The sequence below is a fragment of the Fulmarus glacialis genome, unplaced genomic scaffold, assembly GCF_000690835.1.
Source record: "Fulmarus glacialis isolate BGI_N327 unplaced genomic scaffold, ASM69083v1 scaffold15950, whole genome shotgun sequence".
NCBI classification, from domain to species: domain Eukaryota; kingdom Metazoa; phylum Chordata; class Aves; order Procellariiformes; family Procellariidae; genus Fulmarus; species Fulmarus glacialis.
Genome location: NW_009188514.1, coordinates 28,710 through 45,798, shown reverse-complemented (window position 1 = coordinate 45,798; position 17,089 = coordinate 28,710). Strand labels below are relative to the sequence as shown.

Here is a 17,089-nt window from a genome sequence, read left to right as displayed (position 1 = left end):
CCTACACTTTACCCTTCATTCTTGATCATGTCCGTACTAGTAATGCATGGCTCCAACATTTTCTGCTTGATGATCCAGAACTATAACTGTTTTAAAAGACATGAAAATTTACCAAGAAGCTGTTCCCTCAAACAATTTCTGACCTTTCAAGTCTGATCTCAGGTGATTGTAGGACAAGCAGTAATTTTAAAGGGAAAAAAGAGCATGTAAAGATGCCCATACCCAACTTAAGATTCTAATGCAAACTTATGTCAGTTCTTCAGGGCACAGACTGTCATTCATTACTGTACCTAGCACAAACTGGGTCAAACTGGCTGCAGCCTCTGGACACTGCATTAAATAATGAGTAATACCTGCTTCAGAGTGTCTAATCTTAGAGTTGCTGTTCTTTAAGGCAGCAAATAAAATATCCTGATGATATTCAATTGAAAGCTCTTATCATTCAACTCATTAAGGGCTTCTGCTTTTTAAACTTGCCAAAATTGATACGTATGTTCAACCAAGCCCATGGTTCTCTCATTCTAATGAAAAGCAGCAAACAGCATACAATGAAGACTTAAGTTAGCTCAGGATTTTTGCTGACTGCAGAAGAGTTAGTGGTTAAGCTGAGCTGCAAGTACAAAAAAAAAAAAATACAGGTTGGTGAGAAAGTAACGATCATGCATGACTTCCAGGAAAAAAAAAAAATCTTATAGAACAATTTAAAATTGGAACAGCAGACCCATCCTACCCTTGACTGTCACTTACGGCAGGATCTTTAGTGCAGCAAGAGAATGGCACACCACAGCGCTCGCGACTTGCGTTGGAATCTGTGCAATTGAAGTAAATATTAAGGTTCCAGTCATCAGCTCCAAAAGCCCCACAGCACTGCCACTAGAACAAAGAAAGGAAAGCTTCTTGACTTTCAGAACAAACAAATCTCAGCATTAGTAACATGCATCATAGCTGCCAGTTTCCCTCCAGTTTTCAAAACAAAATCTGAGATTCCCTCTGGTTTCATTGAAGCTGGCTTGGGTTTTTTTGTTTGTTTGTTTGTTTTTTTTTAAAAAAAAAAAACAAAACATTCCAAACCTGTAAGTTGCTCTAAAATTATCATGTGATTAAAGTATGTTCACACCCTGCAACGCTGCTCTCTGGAGAGAAACCCATGGAGTCAGCTGATAAGCCTACACAACACCAGAGTTGCACAGGCGTACAAGCTCAGGCCCCAGGGATAGTAGAGCCAAGAGTATGATACTCTGTCCATTCTAATGTGCCCTGGGTTCTCAACAAAACTAATCAGCTCCGAGAGCTACACTGGTATAGCTAACTCCTTCTGCCAGTTTGGAGGAATTTTTGCCTGGCTGTACATCATAGAATCATAGAATCATTAGGGTTGGAAAAGACCTCTAAGATCATCAAGTCCAACCGTCAACCCAACACCACCATGCCCACTAAACCATATCCCTAAGCACCACATCTACACGTCTTTTAAATACTTCCAGGGATGGCGACTCCACCACTTCCCTGGGCAGCCTGTTCCAAGGCCTGACCACTCTTTCAGTAAAGAAGTTTTTCCTAATGTCCAGTCTAAACCTCCCCTGGCGCAACTTGAGGCCATTTCCTCTCGTCCTATCACTAGTTACTTGACAGAAGAGACCAACCCCCACCTCGCTACAACCTCCTTTCAGGTAGTTTTAGAGCGCGATGAGGTCTCCCCTCAGCCTCCTCTTCTCCAGGCTAAACAGCCCCAGTTCCCTCAGCCACTCCTCATAAGACTTGTGCTCCAGACCCTTCATCAGCTTCGTTGCCCTTCTCTGGACACACTCCAGCACCTCAATGTCCTTCTTGTAGTGAGGGGCCCAAAACTGAACACAGTATTCGAGGTGCGGCCTCAGCAGGGCCAAGTACAGGGGCACGATCACCTCCCTACTCCTGCTGGCCACACTATTTCTGATACAGGCCAGGATGACATTGGCCTTCTTGGCCACCTGGGCACACTGCCGGCTCATGTTCATCAGACAGTATGAACACATTATTTCCTGAGCATCACACATTGCACAAATAACATCTTTACTGAAGGCAGGCAGAATCCTTCAAAAAGTAAATATGCCAAATGGCAGGCTTAGTCTCTAGCAAAACATGCTGAACACACGAAGAATTGGTAAAACTTGCTGAACATACAAAGAATGGACTGGAGATCAGTGAAGCACTGATGGTTTACAGCATTTAAGGAGCTAGCCCAATGAACACATCTATGTCAACTTAAAAGAAATTGAAAAACTCCAAACAAACCACATTTTTAAAAGCTTTAGAATGGCCATTATATATTTGAAATATGCTAGAATATTTCTGTTGTTGCTGGAAAGAACCAAACAGATGGGATGTAAAAAATAGAGGAAGTACTTCTTTAAAGTAAGATTTACAAAAAAAACCACCATAGTCCAACTTACATATTCCTGTGTGAAGTCTATGAGGTTTTGCAAATCAATGTCATCTCGGTATGCTCTGATGTTGTTGTTTATGAAGAAATACAGCTGGTCCTTTATCCAGTCTTTGAAAACAAATGCTAGAACACCAGCAGTGAGCTCCAAGAAGAAAATAATTCCAAGAAACACAGAAAACTATGAAGAAAAAAGATTAAAATTATTTTGCTTTATGACCAAAAACTTATTTTTCAGGGCTCACAATTATGTCCAGTCTTAGGGCTTTATCTGTTTCAGTGCAAGTTCAAGCTATTCCAGCACAGAGGAAATTTTAAATTAAAAATACACCAGTTTTAATTAGGGCTGTAGCACAGGAATCTTAATTCTCTTCTAACAAATAATAAAAATGCCAACAAATTCAAACTTTGGACATTTCACTGGCATTTTCAAAGAGGTCTAAGACAATCACTGTAAATTTCAACAGAGATGGCTACTCACCACCTGTAGGGCGCTCTGAAAACTCATCTTAAATTTCTATGTAGGCACTTACATTTTCAAAGGCCTAAACAACCAATAGTGCCAGTGAAATGCTTTCTAAGTGACTTTTTCTTTAGACACCCTTATTGGTAAAGCTTTGCCTAAGCAGACAAAGCAAAAATTGGTAACAGCAGAAATTAATTAATGACTAAGTCAGAGCAGAATGTCTATGGAATGACTCACATCCACATTAAAACCAAATGAGGCTGCTATGATTAATGCAAATGTAACAGATGCCACAGGCATTACTAACGATCTGCCACTTTCTCTAAGTATCTCCACTGAGTCTACACTGTTTTAAAACACACAGGGTCCTCATATACTGAAGTCCATCCCTTTTGCAACTGCGCCTTTGAGTTCCATTTTAATATGCTCTCTGTGTTTGTTCAGATGCATTTTTAATTTCTCCTGGAGCTGCTGTATAGGAAGCTATTTCTGGTACAGCAGATGGGTTCATTTTAGGCAAGCTACGAGAAGCAAGGAAGAGGAGAAAAAAAAAGTGTTACAATAGCTTCCCCCTCCCTTTTTTTTTTTAAGCAAGACAAGAGCAAGCTAGAACTATCTCAAGCTGCTTTATAAATGCCTCAAGAGCTGTAACTCTCAACTGCCTCCTCCCCTATACAACATGTCTGTAGGAGCCAAATACGTCACTTGAAGGCAGTTGTTTCACTGGAAGCCTTTCCATGTATCTATTAACAGCTAATGGTTATGAAGAAACAACTACTACCCAGGCTGTGCCCACCTCTGGAAGTTGGGGTGGTGGAGGAAAGAATCTTGAATTTTTATTATAAATCTTAAATTTATCTAAAATGGAACATAACACTGTTATCCTCATCTTCAAAGCTCACGCAAGGAAGGCTTTAAAAAACAGAATCAGGCTACTTAGCTAAAGGAGTTTTGAATACTGAGGGTGTGTTTGCATATCAGCAAACTATTTTCCCCAACTAACAGTCCAGCCCAGAGTTCAAGACGACAACTTCTATTTTCTTTACCTGTCCTGGGCACATTCTCCTCCCTTTCTCCCTCTCAGGCCTCAGCAACTGACAGTAAGCAATGAAGCCTTTTCAGATTAGCTAAACGGTACAGAATTGAGGATATCAGCAAGCAACCCCTCATAACAGTCCTATCTCCCCTGTACCATGAGGGGCACTTGCACAGCAGAAGTCACACTGGTCACATTCATTGGTGTATCTATATTCCTCATATTTCATAGGCAGCTTGTTATGGACTCAAAGTTCAACATGCAGATTCTTAGCAGAAATTTCTCTCTTTTCGGGACAGGAAAGCAAAATGTTAAGCTATATCCATATAAAAAGCAGTAGTTCCATGTTATGATTCTTACTATCAATAGTTTCGAACCTTAAAAAAACCCTAGTAAGCACCAGAGACTGAAGAGCTGTAAAGTGTTAACAGTTAAGCAAAAGCGATTCACAGAACAGTATTCTCACATCAGATAACACCTTCCACTCCCCAAAAGACATTTTAAAATCTTTACACAGTTAAGCAGGAACAGAGAACATGACTTATGCTATGTAACTGATGAATGCCACAGTTGCAAAGGCTACTTACAAATTTGAGAAGAAAGGTATTTTCTCGCAAAGCTCCAATGCATCCTGCAAATCCCAAAATAAACATAACTCCTCCTACCACTAGGAAGAGCCAAACTGGATCAAAGCCTCCCAGGTCAGTGATGGAGGAGATATTGGACAGCACTCCCTAGGAAAGAAACAATGCCAAGGGATAACAAATATGTTCAGCTTTCAGTTGTACAAATTCTGCTTGCATTTTTCTTTTTAAAAAGGTAGAAGACTACAGCAAATAAATGTTCTGCAGTACAGCAAGAAAACACAATTAAGAAAATCTCTGCATTCAAAAAGAGATAAAAAGGGTAATTATGTACAATATTTCAGAATCAACATGTGCAATGAAGAACAAAATGTGCTTTTAGAGTCCTCTGCGAGAAACCCACAGGGCATTTTGCTGCCTCTGTTGATATGAGAATTAGTCTGCCAGAAAGTCAGAACAGATAGTTGAACAAAACTTAACTCAATCTTATTACGGATGCTGAGATGCATTTTAGGTATCATATACATTGTTTATGTAAGCACACAGTTACACATATTAGAAGTGAACTCCTAGGTTGCAGCATCTTGCAACAACGAATTTTACACCAAATTTTGACAAACTAGATACCTGGCCAATTCAACTTCAGGCATCTACAGTGCCAAAAACCCATTATATAAATAAAGTACAGCTACTGACTAATCACTTGGGAGGAAAAAATTGAAAATAATATTAAGTCTCTTAGTAAGACATAAGGCAGTTTAAGGACTTGACTTGGGAGATGGTTTGCACTAACTTAGGTTAGACCTATCATATGGTAAACCACATATGCTGTGTTTTACATATGACAGTCAGCACAGTCTGCTTGTAATGCTTTTGCCCCCTTAGAAGCAGAGGTTGGGTTGTGACACCAGTAATCCTGAGGAACTATTTTATTTTATTTTTTTGAACACATTTTAACCAGAGTTTGGCTGATGATGAACAGATGGGTCATATCAAGAAGCAAGTACAAAGTCTTCCTTATTCCAGTGAGTTTGCACAGGAACAGTTACAGTTTCCTAAACCCTTTTGGCAGCAAAAAAGCTGAAGTACCACTGTTTCTTTATTCACCTCCCTAGTGCTGCAGGTCAATGCAAAGCACACTGCTGTAGCAGACATCTCTGCATGTGTTTCTCAAAGAAGCCTGAACCCAGACTGAGTGCTTTGCGCTACTCTAACTCCTGAATGAAGCTGTGGCTTGAAAACCAACAATGTAGACCTTTACCTCTACAGCTCCTTATTTGCAGAATTACTAAGTTCTTCATCCTTTTCCCTGTTCATACGCCCTTTGCTTCTTTGAAATAGTCCCAAAACAGCAATAATTTTGAAGGAAGTTATCATAACCTCATTTTCAAAAGTTGTTAGTAACATTGTTAACAGATGACTGTTCACAACTGTGGCGTTAGACCTGTGTTGGTTTGTTTTTTTTTTTTAATATACTCAATTTGGACCACCCAGAACATGTAAATAGTCATGTAACCAGTCTCTCTAATACAGTACTCCACATAGTCTGCAACAGCTTCTATAGCTTCCCAAGCAAAACTGACATTGAGCAAGTAGTAAACGAAGACAATTACTCAAAGCTTTTTAATTCTGCAGACAACGATAGACTGGATAAAATATACTTGTGAATTTCTCCAATGCACACAGCAAGGAGCCTTGGAAAAGGCCAGCATGCTAAAAGCGAAAAAAAAAAACCTGACTACAACCCAATCCTAACGAACAACAAACCAACAGCATGAACGACTTTCTCAAACCGGATTCCTCTCCATCAGAAGGAATAGCCTACAAAAGGCTACTGCGTAACAGAGGGATAAAAAATTTTTTTTAAAAAAAAGATCACATTCATCACTTTCTTCCTACATTACATATAGAAGTAGAGTTATTGTCATTCATTAAAAAGACAAAAATAGACATAAGGCATGATATAACACAACGCTGCTCAAAAGTCCCTTTTTCTAAACTAACTAATAAACTAATACAAGCAAGGCTGAAATGAACATTTATCCATCATTAACACTTAAATCAACTTGTGCAAAAGTTTTCCACTGCTTTTGCTTCATTACATTTGTCATAGAAAAGAAATCAAAGACATAACTTTCTAGGCTAAGAATGACAAGCAAAATAAACAGTATAATCCAATAACACAAACCTTTGAAAAAGTCATGGCACTGGCCATACACAAGTCAGGAAACATGAGCTCTGCCCCAAGGGAAAAAGACTGCTAAAATGACTTCTTCACAAAGTTTTTAAGTCCTTCCTATGTTTCCCCTCTGTGCCTATATAGTTACCATAAGATGAGAAGAAATTCTGCCTTAAAGCAAACACTACTACTTATTTCTTTTAACATTAGTTGGTTTTGGAATTAATGGACTGTAGTGTAGTAGAGTGAGAAAACAGTCACTGGAGAAAAGATGTTGCCTTTGTACTACAATTATTTTACCTAAAAAAAAAAAAAAAAAAAAAAAGATCCAAGAAGGATGAACAGTTATTTAAGTCTCTCTTCATAAGACACTGTCGTTCTTAAAAAAAAAAAACCAAAACACACACAAAAAAACCCCACCCCAACCCACAGCAAATTACTATGCTTAATCAAGTTCTTTCCATATGAAAGTAGTAAAATTCAAATGACAGAAGAAATCCAAGTGAAATTCAGCTCACATTTGTGGACAGTGCTCTTAGAGAAGCTAGTCATAATATAAAGAAATGTTAATGAGAAGAAATATACCACTTTGCATTTTGTCACACTCCCATTAAAGTCCACGACAATCAAATTCAGTTATCAGTCGTATATCACCATTCTGATAGTCTCCTTTCCCACCTTACTTGATTTTCTAGCCCTGCCAGACTCTTAGCACCCTAGCATGCCACATGTTGGCCAGTCACCCAGCAAAAGTCACTCATCTAATCTCTGGTCTCCTCCAGACTCCAAACCCTCAGGGTAGCTATGATCTGACATGTACTGAAATAGAACAAAACAAGCTTTATCTGCCATTGCTGTCCTTGGAAAGCACCTTTATGTGCATCTTTTGCTAGTCCACATATGGCAATCATAAGCCTAGCTTGGATAAACCCCAAATAATACATCCTGACAGTGCAAAGCACATACTGCGTAATTCTTGTTTGTACTCTGTGTGCTCTCTGCATATGAATCCCAAGTTATCAGTATTCTGGAGAGACATCTCAGGATATACAATCTTCAGAGAGGCTTTGGCAATAAAACAATATTAGGAATGACAGGAACACAGGCAATGCTCTCTGGTTACAGCTAGAGATGCACAGAGGTAGTCTAACAGAAGATTGCTGCTTACTGCTGAAAAACGGTTTTCCAGTCTTGTTTTTTTTCTGGACACTTACAAATAAGCTCTCTGAAGAGACAGCAATACAATACTTTAAAGAAATGCATATTTTGCTTCAAGCAGAAGGGCAACGACCAGGGAATATTATCTCACTTTATACTGTTAAGAAGAACTAAATGTACTTTTCCTATCCACTGCAAGTTTCTATAATGCCTACTACCACAGTATTCAGTATTTTTTGGCTGTAATGGCTACTTCTGAGGAAAGTTTGGCAGAGATGTACAAACGCCTGCTAGTGACCAATTCTGTCTTCATCCTATCTTTAGCCAAAAGCAGAAGGGAATGTTTCCAGAGGTGCTTGAGCAGAGGATCAGGAATCTCATATTCTAACACTGCATCCTCCAGTGACACACTCTGAATACTCAGGCTGACCAGTCACAGAATATACAGTCACTGTTTGTCGACTGATCTCTTGCATCAACGCAAGACCTAAACAAACCACCTGTAAATCCTTTAAAGTCAAGCTTTCCACAAATGCGAAGTATTCTTCTCAGCAACACTATTGCAGTAGTCCAGTCCAACCTTTACTGTTAAATAGTTGCAAGTACTACTGATGCTTTAGCATTTGAAAGGAGGAAATGAATTTTTTTTCCTAAACCCATATTCTCATTTTGGAAGTATGGTTATTTTTCTGAGGTACATGCACATCACTTTCTTGGTAGTTTAGGCATGTGCATAATCTTATTTGGCAGTAAACACTTTGTTTGTGCAAAGCTACATACTCTAATACTTTTCTTCTCACGATGGCGTCAATCCAGGGCTCTGCTGTAGTCCCACAAGGAGAGCCAGTAGGACATGTTCCCTGGCTGCTCTCCAGCTCATCTGTTTGCTCTGTTACCCCACTCTCAATTGCCTGCTGTACGTTACAGCGCCTGGGTTATTATTTAACCTTTTAATCCACCACAGGTCAAAATTCATTTGGAGTAGTGAAGCAACAAAAGCATCATCCATAACTGAACTAAAATCAATAATGGTGAAGTTATGAAAAAAGTTTCTTTATTTGTGAAGTGTACTTCACTTCAATCACTAGGATACAATGATGTAGAAATGGAACAGGAAAGACTGACCTCATGTTCCTACCCCACCCCAAGTTCAGAAGATGAAGTCAAGTGAAATAGTAGGACCTGCTCTTTTCTCCAACAAAAGTGTAGGGGAAAGGGGTGTTGGTGGTGCCTTCTGCCACACCAAGAAACATGGACAACCAAGCCAGGCCCACCTGAAGGGAGTCACAAATGTATTAACAAACTAGCGAGATTTCCAGACTGTCTGTGGTTGTGGTTAGTGTAGAGAATCCACTGCCATGTTCAGGTCTCAGAAATGTTCCCAGAAGTTTGCTAGACCATTGCTTCTCTCTGGAACAGCTGATTTCACACCCTACAGTATGTTACTGTGCCTAAGAGAGAACAGCTCCAAGTGAAAACACTTTAGGCAGCAGCAATTTTGAAAAGCTGACCCAGTAATGAAAATTCAAGGCATCTTGAGCCAGAGACAACTTAGGAGAATCATCCTAGGGAACAAAGAGGTGATACCCTGTGAAAGTATATGGAATTTAGCCCACAGTAGTGCATGTGAAAGAACAGGACTCAACACAACAGTCCCCATGACAAACAGCATCCCAGAGGGCCATTAAAAAGTAAAAAGCAGAAACACCAGTAGGATGGGAGAAATCAGCTCTTTTTTTTCCCATTTCCCCCAAGATGGGGAAAAAACCTTCTCTGCTGCAGAATTCCATTACTGGGGGGACAAAAAAAGCAGATGGTCAGAAAAAGATTCAGCAATACAGGATCTTCTGAAACATTTCTTCTTTGCAAACAGAGGATTAGCCTTTCTACAAGCTCATCTGCAGGACTTAGAATCACTGGCAAGCAGGAACACACGGGGGTGATGGGAAATAAAAATATTTCCAAATGCATGATTTTAAATTGGAAAAAATGTCTCTCTACTTTGTTAGTCATAAAATCCATGCAGTTTCTCCATGCTGTGCATCTGAATGAGCATGGGGAACAGAACAATAGTCTTTGAAACATGCCAAATTAATTCCACTCCAGAATTTTGTCTCTGCAAGCAAGAAACTAGGTTGGGTATGTTTACAAATCTTATTTCCTTGATTTTTGTTGGTTTTGCATTTCCCACAGCAAACAGCAATAGCAGCAGAACTTTATTTTTCAAGTGTCTAGTGAAGGAGAAGAACTAGTCTAGCTTTCTTGTCGTGACAAAGCAGAGTTCAATAGGTGAATAACTGGCATAAATACATGCAAGACACACAGTTTTTCACATTTTTCAGGATTAATGGTTACAAGGTGTTAGAACACTACTAAAACTTTTTAAAAGCCTGTTTAGATAATGCATCTTTACGTACTGAAATTTAAATTAAATGTAACAGCGAATATTAGTATCCCTCTCTCTCCTCCCCAGTCCTTTAAAATCCACACACAGAGCCCTGGCTTAGAAGCAAGATATATGCTCTGGGTATCCTTCAGCCCATAAGGACCCACAGGATATGTGCACGGTTTCCTTGTCAGCAATTGTTTTCAAATGAACTATGCAATAGACATGTATACACAACAATTATGAAGCGAGTATCACTCCCTCTTGATGTCTGCCACTCACTGGGACAGTAAAAGAAGTGAGAATTTTTTCCTGAAAACAACTGTCGTTTTCATTTCAGGGCAAGGAGAGACAGACTTGGTCTGAGAAATTGTGACTGGTTTTATGTACGGAGTTTAGCCTGTCCCAGAACACCAAACTAGGCCTAAATCACCTTATATCAACAGGTAAAAGTCTAGCTTAAAACTTGAGATCCAGATTTAGAGCTCCTGCTTGCTAAGAATACTATGCTGGCCCACAGAGGTACCATACTGGCACCCCAAACTGTGCACAACTTGACTTCTGAGCTGGAGTGTCTTCTAGTTACGCTGATTTAACAAGAAAAACCTAGAAACCAAATTTATGCACATAATCAACCTCTTCCACTTCTTCCTCTTTATTTCAGTCAACCTTACACATGAACAAAGTCTAACTGACAAATTTTGCAAGGATCTTAGATTTCCCCCCACCCACCAACTTTAGTATCACTACCTTTGCTACCTCCTACTTAAAGTATACCCCAAAACCAGTAATAAGTTTAATATTAAAGTATACCATAAACCAGCTTTCCTTCTAAAAATTCCCTCTCCATGGACAGTCTTATAAGGTCTCAGAAGACATAGCAGCAATTCAACACTTAGTCTCACTGCTCTTGAATATAAATCTCCTGCAGGTAGTGAGACAACCAGGAAGCTTATTTTCCCAAGTACCTACTGGCATCATACCATGAACACTCCCAAAGAGCCTTAAGACCACATTATCCAATATATACAACCAAGGAGGAAAATAGATATTTTGTACGAGTCTAGTTTATTTTTAAAAAGTCAACAGAAGTAATGACTTGAAGTAGTTAAAAAAGCCAGTGAAATATAAACATTTTTCCCCTGCTGCTGAGCAAAGGTAGTATAAGTTGCTTGGGTTTAGTACAGACTCTTTAGTACAGACTCTTTATATGTTCACAATGTTCATGTCACTGTTGGGGGGGTGGGGGGGTGGAAATCAGCTGCCATGGATGAACTTTTTTATGGTACAAGCCCAAGTCTAGCGTGCCTGAAAACACTGAGAGATTGAGAGCTATATAGTACATCCATGTATAGATAGCTTTATTCATCCTCTGAGTTTATTGCCCCCACCCCACCCCCCAGCTCTCTTTGAGGTTCATGACTCAGAATGCTAATTGCCCAGGTTTTGTTCAGGGCTGGCTGACTGGCTGTCAAGCCAATTCTATTGCCTATTTGGCAAATGAGCTCTTTCACCTCCCTGCAAAGGCTGTAAGGAAGGTCACAAGACTGTATAGCGTGCTTTTTTCCTTCTTTACCACAAAGTTTAAAGGGAAGAATTCAAGCCAACTTAGCAAAAAAGAGAAACTAGCCACCAAACCCACAAATCTACCCCAAACTGTTTTTAGCGAACGGCAAACTGGACTCCTGTGAAATGTGGATTATTTCTTTACATCCTGCATTTTTAATGTGGCCTGGCACCCCATCTTTTTATCTTAAAATGATTCTGTGAAGCAGCAATAGTACGTACAAGTTGATGGCCGGGTTATAAAACAACACAGATAGATATAAAGCCATACGATTCAAGATGGAAGTAAATCAAAATCCTCCCCACCACCAAATCAGTTTACAGTAGAGGAGTCCTTCTGAAGACCCAATCCTGCAAAAAACCCTTATAAATTTATGTTTACACATTATACAATAGCAGCACCAAGTTCAACTTTGATAAAGACTTAGTTCATTGGGACAGCAGCAGTCTTTACAGAATGGTTGAGGTTGGAAGGGACCTCTAGAGGTCATCTGGTCACCTAGACCTGGCTGCCTAGAACTGTGTCCAGACTGCTTTTGAGTATCTCCCAAGAGGGAGACTCCATATCATCTTTGGGCAAACCATGCCAGTGCTCAGTCACCCTCACAGTAAAAAAAAAAAAAAACCACAAAACATTTTCTGGTGGTCAGAGGAAACTTCCTGTGTTTCAGTTTGTGCCCATCGCCTGTGTCACTGGGCACAAACTAAAAACAGCCTGGCTCCATCCTCTTTGCACTCTCCCTTCAGATATTTATATACATTAAGATTCCCCCAAACCTGCTCTTCTCCAGGCTGAACAGTCCTAGCTCTCTCAGCCCTTCCTTGTAGGAGAGATGCTCCAGCCCCTTAATCATCTAGGCAGCCCTTTGCTAGACTCTTCAGTATGTCAGTGTCTCTCTTGTACTGGGGAGCCCAGAACTGGCCCAGCTGTGGCCTCACCAGTGGTGAGTTGAGGATAAGAATCTTCTCCCTCGACCTGCTGGCAACACTCCTAATACAGCCCAGGACATCGTTAGCCTTCTTTATCACAAGGGCACAGTTCTGGCTCATGTTCGACTTGGTGTACACCAGGACCCCCAGGTCCTTCTCTTCAAAGCTGCTTTGCTGTCTTACAGTATACCATTACAACAGCCCATTATGCCTAAGGGATATCCAGGCTAGCCTTAGGCAAGAAGCAATCTAGCTAGAGAAGTCCTTTCCAGTTAAGTTACAGATCTCTCACCTACTTGGCCTTTGCCTCCAACTCCCCAGCTGCAGCAAGAACAACTCTCTCTGGGATGTAACTGATCTAGCCCCCACTAAGTTGCATGGGGCCTATAAGTATCTGGAACTTGATGTTGCTGACTGCAGCTTCTGGCCATTGCCTGTCCTCTGGAGAACTGAGTGAAAGAAAGGTCTCAAATTGGCTTGACCCAAGTCCATTTTTCCATAATTCCTGCTACAAAAATCAAGTCTGTCTGTGCTCAAGAGCTCTGCAGTTCAGCTATACCTATACTACATTTTGGTTGATACAACCACATGAACTGAAACAGTCGACAATAAGCACCGCAGGACACAACAGCTAAAGAAGCTGGGGAGAGACGCTCATTTTCAAGGAAAGACCTGTGCTTTAAAACAATAAATGGTATTTTATTTATTTATTAATTTCTATATAAAAACCTACTACATATAGAGCCTGAGCTAATACATATTAAACTGCTCTAGGTGGTTTTATTTGCTTGTCTTAAAAACAACATAGCATTTTCTCCCACTTCAGGATCTGATTAAAAATGGTTTAAGATGACTTGATAACAGATGTCCAAATCTCAAGTAAAAACTTGAGTTTTGGCTTCTGGCTGTTAGCAATTATTAATTTCCTAGGAAGGGGGGGTGCTTTCCCATATAGGAAAATATGTAAAACCATTGTTCTGCCAGAACACCCTCTAGCTGTAGGACTGGTGTATTTTAGACATCAAACACTAGACCATAGCTGTTTTCTCTTTACCTGCTCATTCATTCTAAAGAGGAATCATTTATGTTACTTACTGAAACGATAAAAAAAAATGTTAAAATCTCTTCTAGAAAGCCACTCCGAAATAAAGTTCTTCTCTGGGGCTTAGACATAGGTATAAGCTCTGTGAGTATGCTCAGAGTATTGAATATAATATAACATGTTTTTACATCTCTGCTGAATTAAAAAAAAAAATCACAGCACCTCTTTCCAAGCCTATTCAACCCATCCAACATGAGTATCATATGGTATGTAAATATACATATATATAGGTGTATACAGTGTGAGTTAATTAATATCCCTTTACTATTTGTAATTATCTATATCCAAGGCACACGCACAGTGCAATTAGAATCTAAGATAACAACTCACTTTTGAACCAGCAAAATTTGTCCTGATTTTAAGTGGCAAAACTCCAGTGCTTCCAATGTGTTATTTGTTCTGCTGCAAGTGCCAGTTATTATGCCTTTAGTGAACATCAATTTGTAACTTACTTGGTGTTTTCCATTAAAAGAAGAAAAAAACATTATGTAACTGAATATCATAGCACCATTGTTATCAGCAAGATTTTATTATTTTCAATCTTTTAAACAAAGAAGAAAAGGAAACTCTGGCTTTAATTTTAGCTGTTGTCTTTTAGCGAGCCAAACTCTTCATCCAGTAACCCAATACATACTGACTTGTTTTGTGTATTATGTCTTGACATTTTATCATCCTCCCAACTTCTGTAGCAAGCGAACTAAAATTTAGGCTTTGGTTCATAAATATTTTCTCTTTCCCCACCCCCCTTTCTTCCCATTTCCAAGTTGATTTTACAGTCTTGCAACACAGAGTGTTCCAGTAGACAGTTTTATTTGCACAAGAAAAACCAACAGTTATTCTGTCTCAGGTTTGGCTTGGTTTTCAGGGTTCATTTTGTTTTGGGTTTGGTTTTTTTTGTTATTGTTTTTGGGTTGGGGGCGTTTTTTGGTGTGGTTTTTTTGGTGTGGTTTTTTTTTGTTTTGTTTTGTTTAAGAGGAACAGCAATTAGCATGCTATGTTAAGGCAAAGCTGAGGAGGCTTATTTTCAGGAAGCTGCCCTCTGAGACACGTAGGCTCCCCTCTCCATTCCTGGGGACACGCTGCCAACACTGCCTTCAGTAGAGTATTCCAGTATCTGAGCTGCAGTTTGAGCGTGCATGGACTGAAATGGTTATTTTATGTGCAAGTGTCAGCCATGATTTCTGCCAAGGCATTCTTGGGAAAGATGCCAAGGATCTTCCTCTAGGTGAGCTGAGCCAAGGTTTTATTTGACAGAGAATCTTGATTTTGTTTCAGTAGAAACTGTGTGGGGACACATAAAATGTGCAGCATATTACTATTCCAATATTTCATCAGAAAAAGAGAGAGAATGAGGAAAAACATGGAGTTTGGTGCTATATTCAACTTACCTTTTCATTCCATGCCCACAATCCAATCCCAAGAAATGCTATGCCAAGGAACTAAAGGAAAAAAAATAAAAATATATCAGAGCAGGAACTATAAATTTATGGATTTTTTTTTTTTTTTTTTTTTAACATACATATTGACTCATCCTCTCTGTTGGATAATCAATTTCATCAGGACTGTGGGAGCTTACCGAGAGTTTTAAAATATGTATGTAGTTGTTTATTTTACAACTCAACCATTGTAACCGGAAGAATTTAAAACTTGCACAGCTCATTCAGGGATGTTCCACACAGGAGTCGTAGGCGCAATAAATGTCACTTTCTCAGCATCAAGCAAGTAAGGTTCTTTTTGAGCTTGTCAGACTCAAAGCAAACTCCACAGTCAAGCAACACGTTATTTTACTGTTGTATTACCACCACCTGCACAAAACAACTGTCCTCACAGCTCTCTCCCAGTGAAAGAAAGTGATGAAAAGAAAGTGCTAAATACACATGTACTATCGGTTTTAGCAATGTTGTCCACAGAAACACAGAAAGCTGTTTAAATATAATATAAACCATGATTTCTGGGGGAAAAAAAAAAAATAAAAACAATACTGGTCTAAAAGAGTAAGAATTTTTAAAAACCCTGAAGCCAACATTTTATAACCTTTCTGATACTGAATGTTTTTGTATTTCTTAAAGGAAGTTACAGTCCCTTTCTCCTCCAACAGACTCAAAAGCACCAAATTCAAAAGACAGTGTCTTTTCCCCATGACGGAAAAGAGAACAGCACCTGATTTTGTTATATCCTTGTATTCTCTGCTCCACTGAATAATTTAGAGTGCATCATTTCCCTCCAAATACTACAGGGTTTCCATACAAAGCCCATGCTAAGGATCAGTGAAACAAGCAGAACAGGCAGAATAAGCACTCTGTCTCCCAACATCACCACTGCATATTTGGCATGATACAGTACCAATCGTGCAGAATGTTTAAAAAACATATAGTAGGCGTCCGAGCACATGTCTAAATGTCCATCTGTCCAACTTCCATCTCTGGTTTTTAAAACCTAAGTGCTTGCTGGAAAGAAAACTATATGCACTGTAGTTTCAGGGCATGTAATGGAACATTGCTCAAACATCAAACTCCGGTTTTCTTCATGGTTTCTCCACACTGCAGTGTACAGACTTATTTTGGCACATAGTATGCCTTCTCTTAAGATTTGTGTAAACAGTTAAGTATCCTAATGATTTTCTTTTGCAAAACAGGACAAAAGTGTTTTTCTGTTGAGAAGTGGGAGGAGGCACGAATATCAACTTTAAAAGCTTTCCCAGAAGTGATTTCAACAGCTTCAAAGCAAGATTCCTTCTTCCTTATGCGCACTTTTTTTTTAAGTGGCAATTTTAGCTTTATACTACAAGAATATCTGTAAAGCATAACTCAGTATCAAGTGGAATATGCTCACTGCAATACCCTGAAGTTCCCTAACACCCCTCGCATCTGTGTGACTTTCTCCTGCAAGTGTGCTTTGCCAGCTGACCAAAGGACCATGCATACTACACCCAGCCAGCTCACCCAGAAGCCCATCTATACTAACTGGTAACGAAACTCTCCTTTTTGACTTGAAGAGTCAAGACTAAGTTTAAACAATACTGCAAGCCAGTATTTTTCAAAGGGAACTGTCGCAGGGTTGGCTGTATTTTAATACAAGATAAATGGAAATTTTTCCTAGATGGAAAAAAAGAACAGCTGGTCAAGAAAATCTGTTATTTCAGCAGTCTTAATTGTCTACAAAGTACAAGAGAGAGATTTGAGAATGTCAGTACAGCCTCCTGTGATACACCACGTGAGCCAAAAAAGGTCATCTTACCTGTATCAAGATTGCTCTTTTTC

General features: G+C 39.4%; 1 protein-coding gene across 1 annotated transcript in view; it reads right to left on the bottom strand.

Moving 5' to 3' along the window:
• Positions 1-15,268, bottom strand: part of TSPAN5 (tetraspanin 5) — a gene marked incomplete at its 5' end in the record, with an annotated part of 18,988 nt that extends 3,720 nt beyond the window's left edge. The window contains 4 exons of the mRNA XM_009578983.1: positions 748-873; positions 2,433-2,603; positions 4,512-4,658; positions 15,218-15,268. Of these exons, the coding sequence (XP_009577278.1) occupies positions 748-873; positions 2,433-2,603; positions 4,512-4,658; positions 15,218-15,268 (495 nt within the window). The remainder of the gene's footprint in view (positions 1-747; positions 874-2,432; positions 2,604-4,511; positions 4,659-15,217) is intronic.
• Between the last annotated feature and the right edge of the window lie 1,821 nt (positions 15,269-17,089).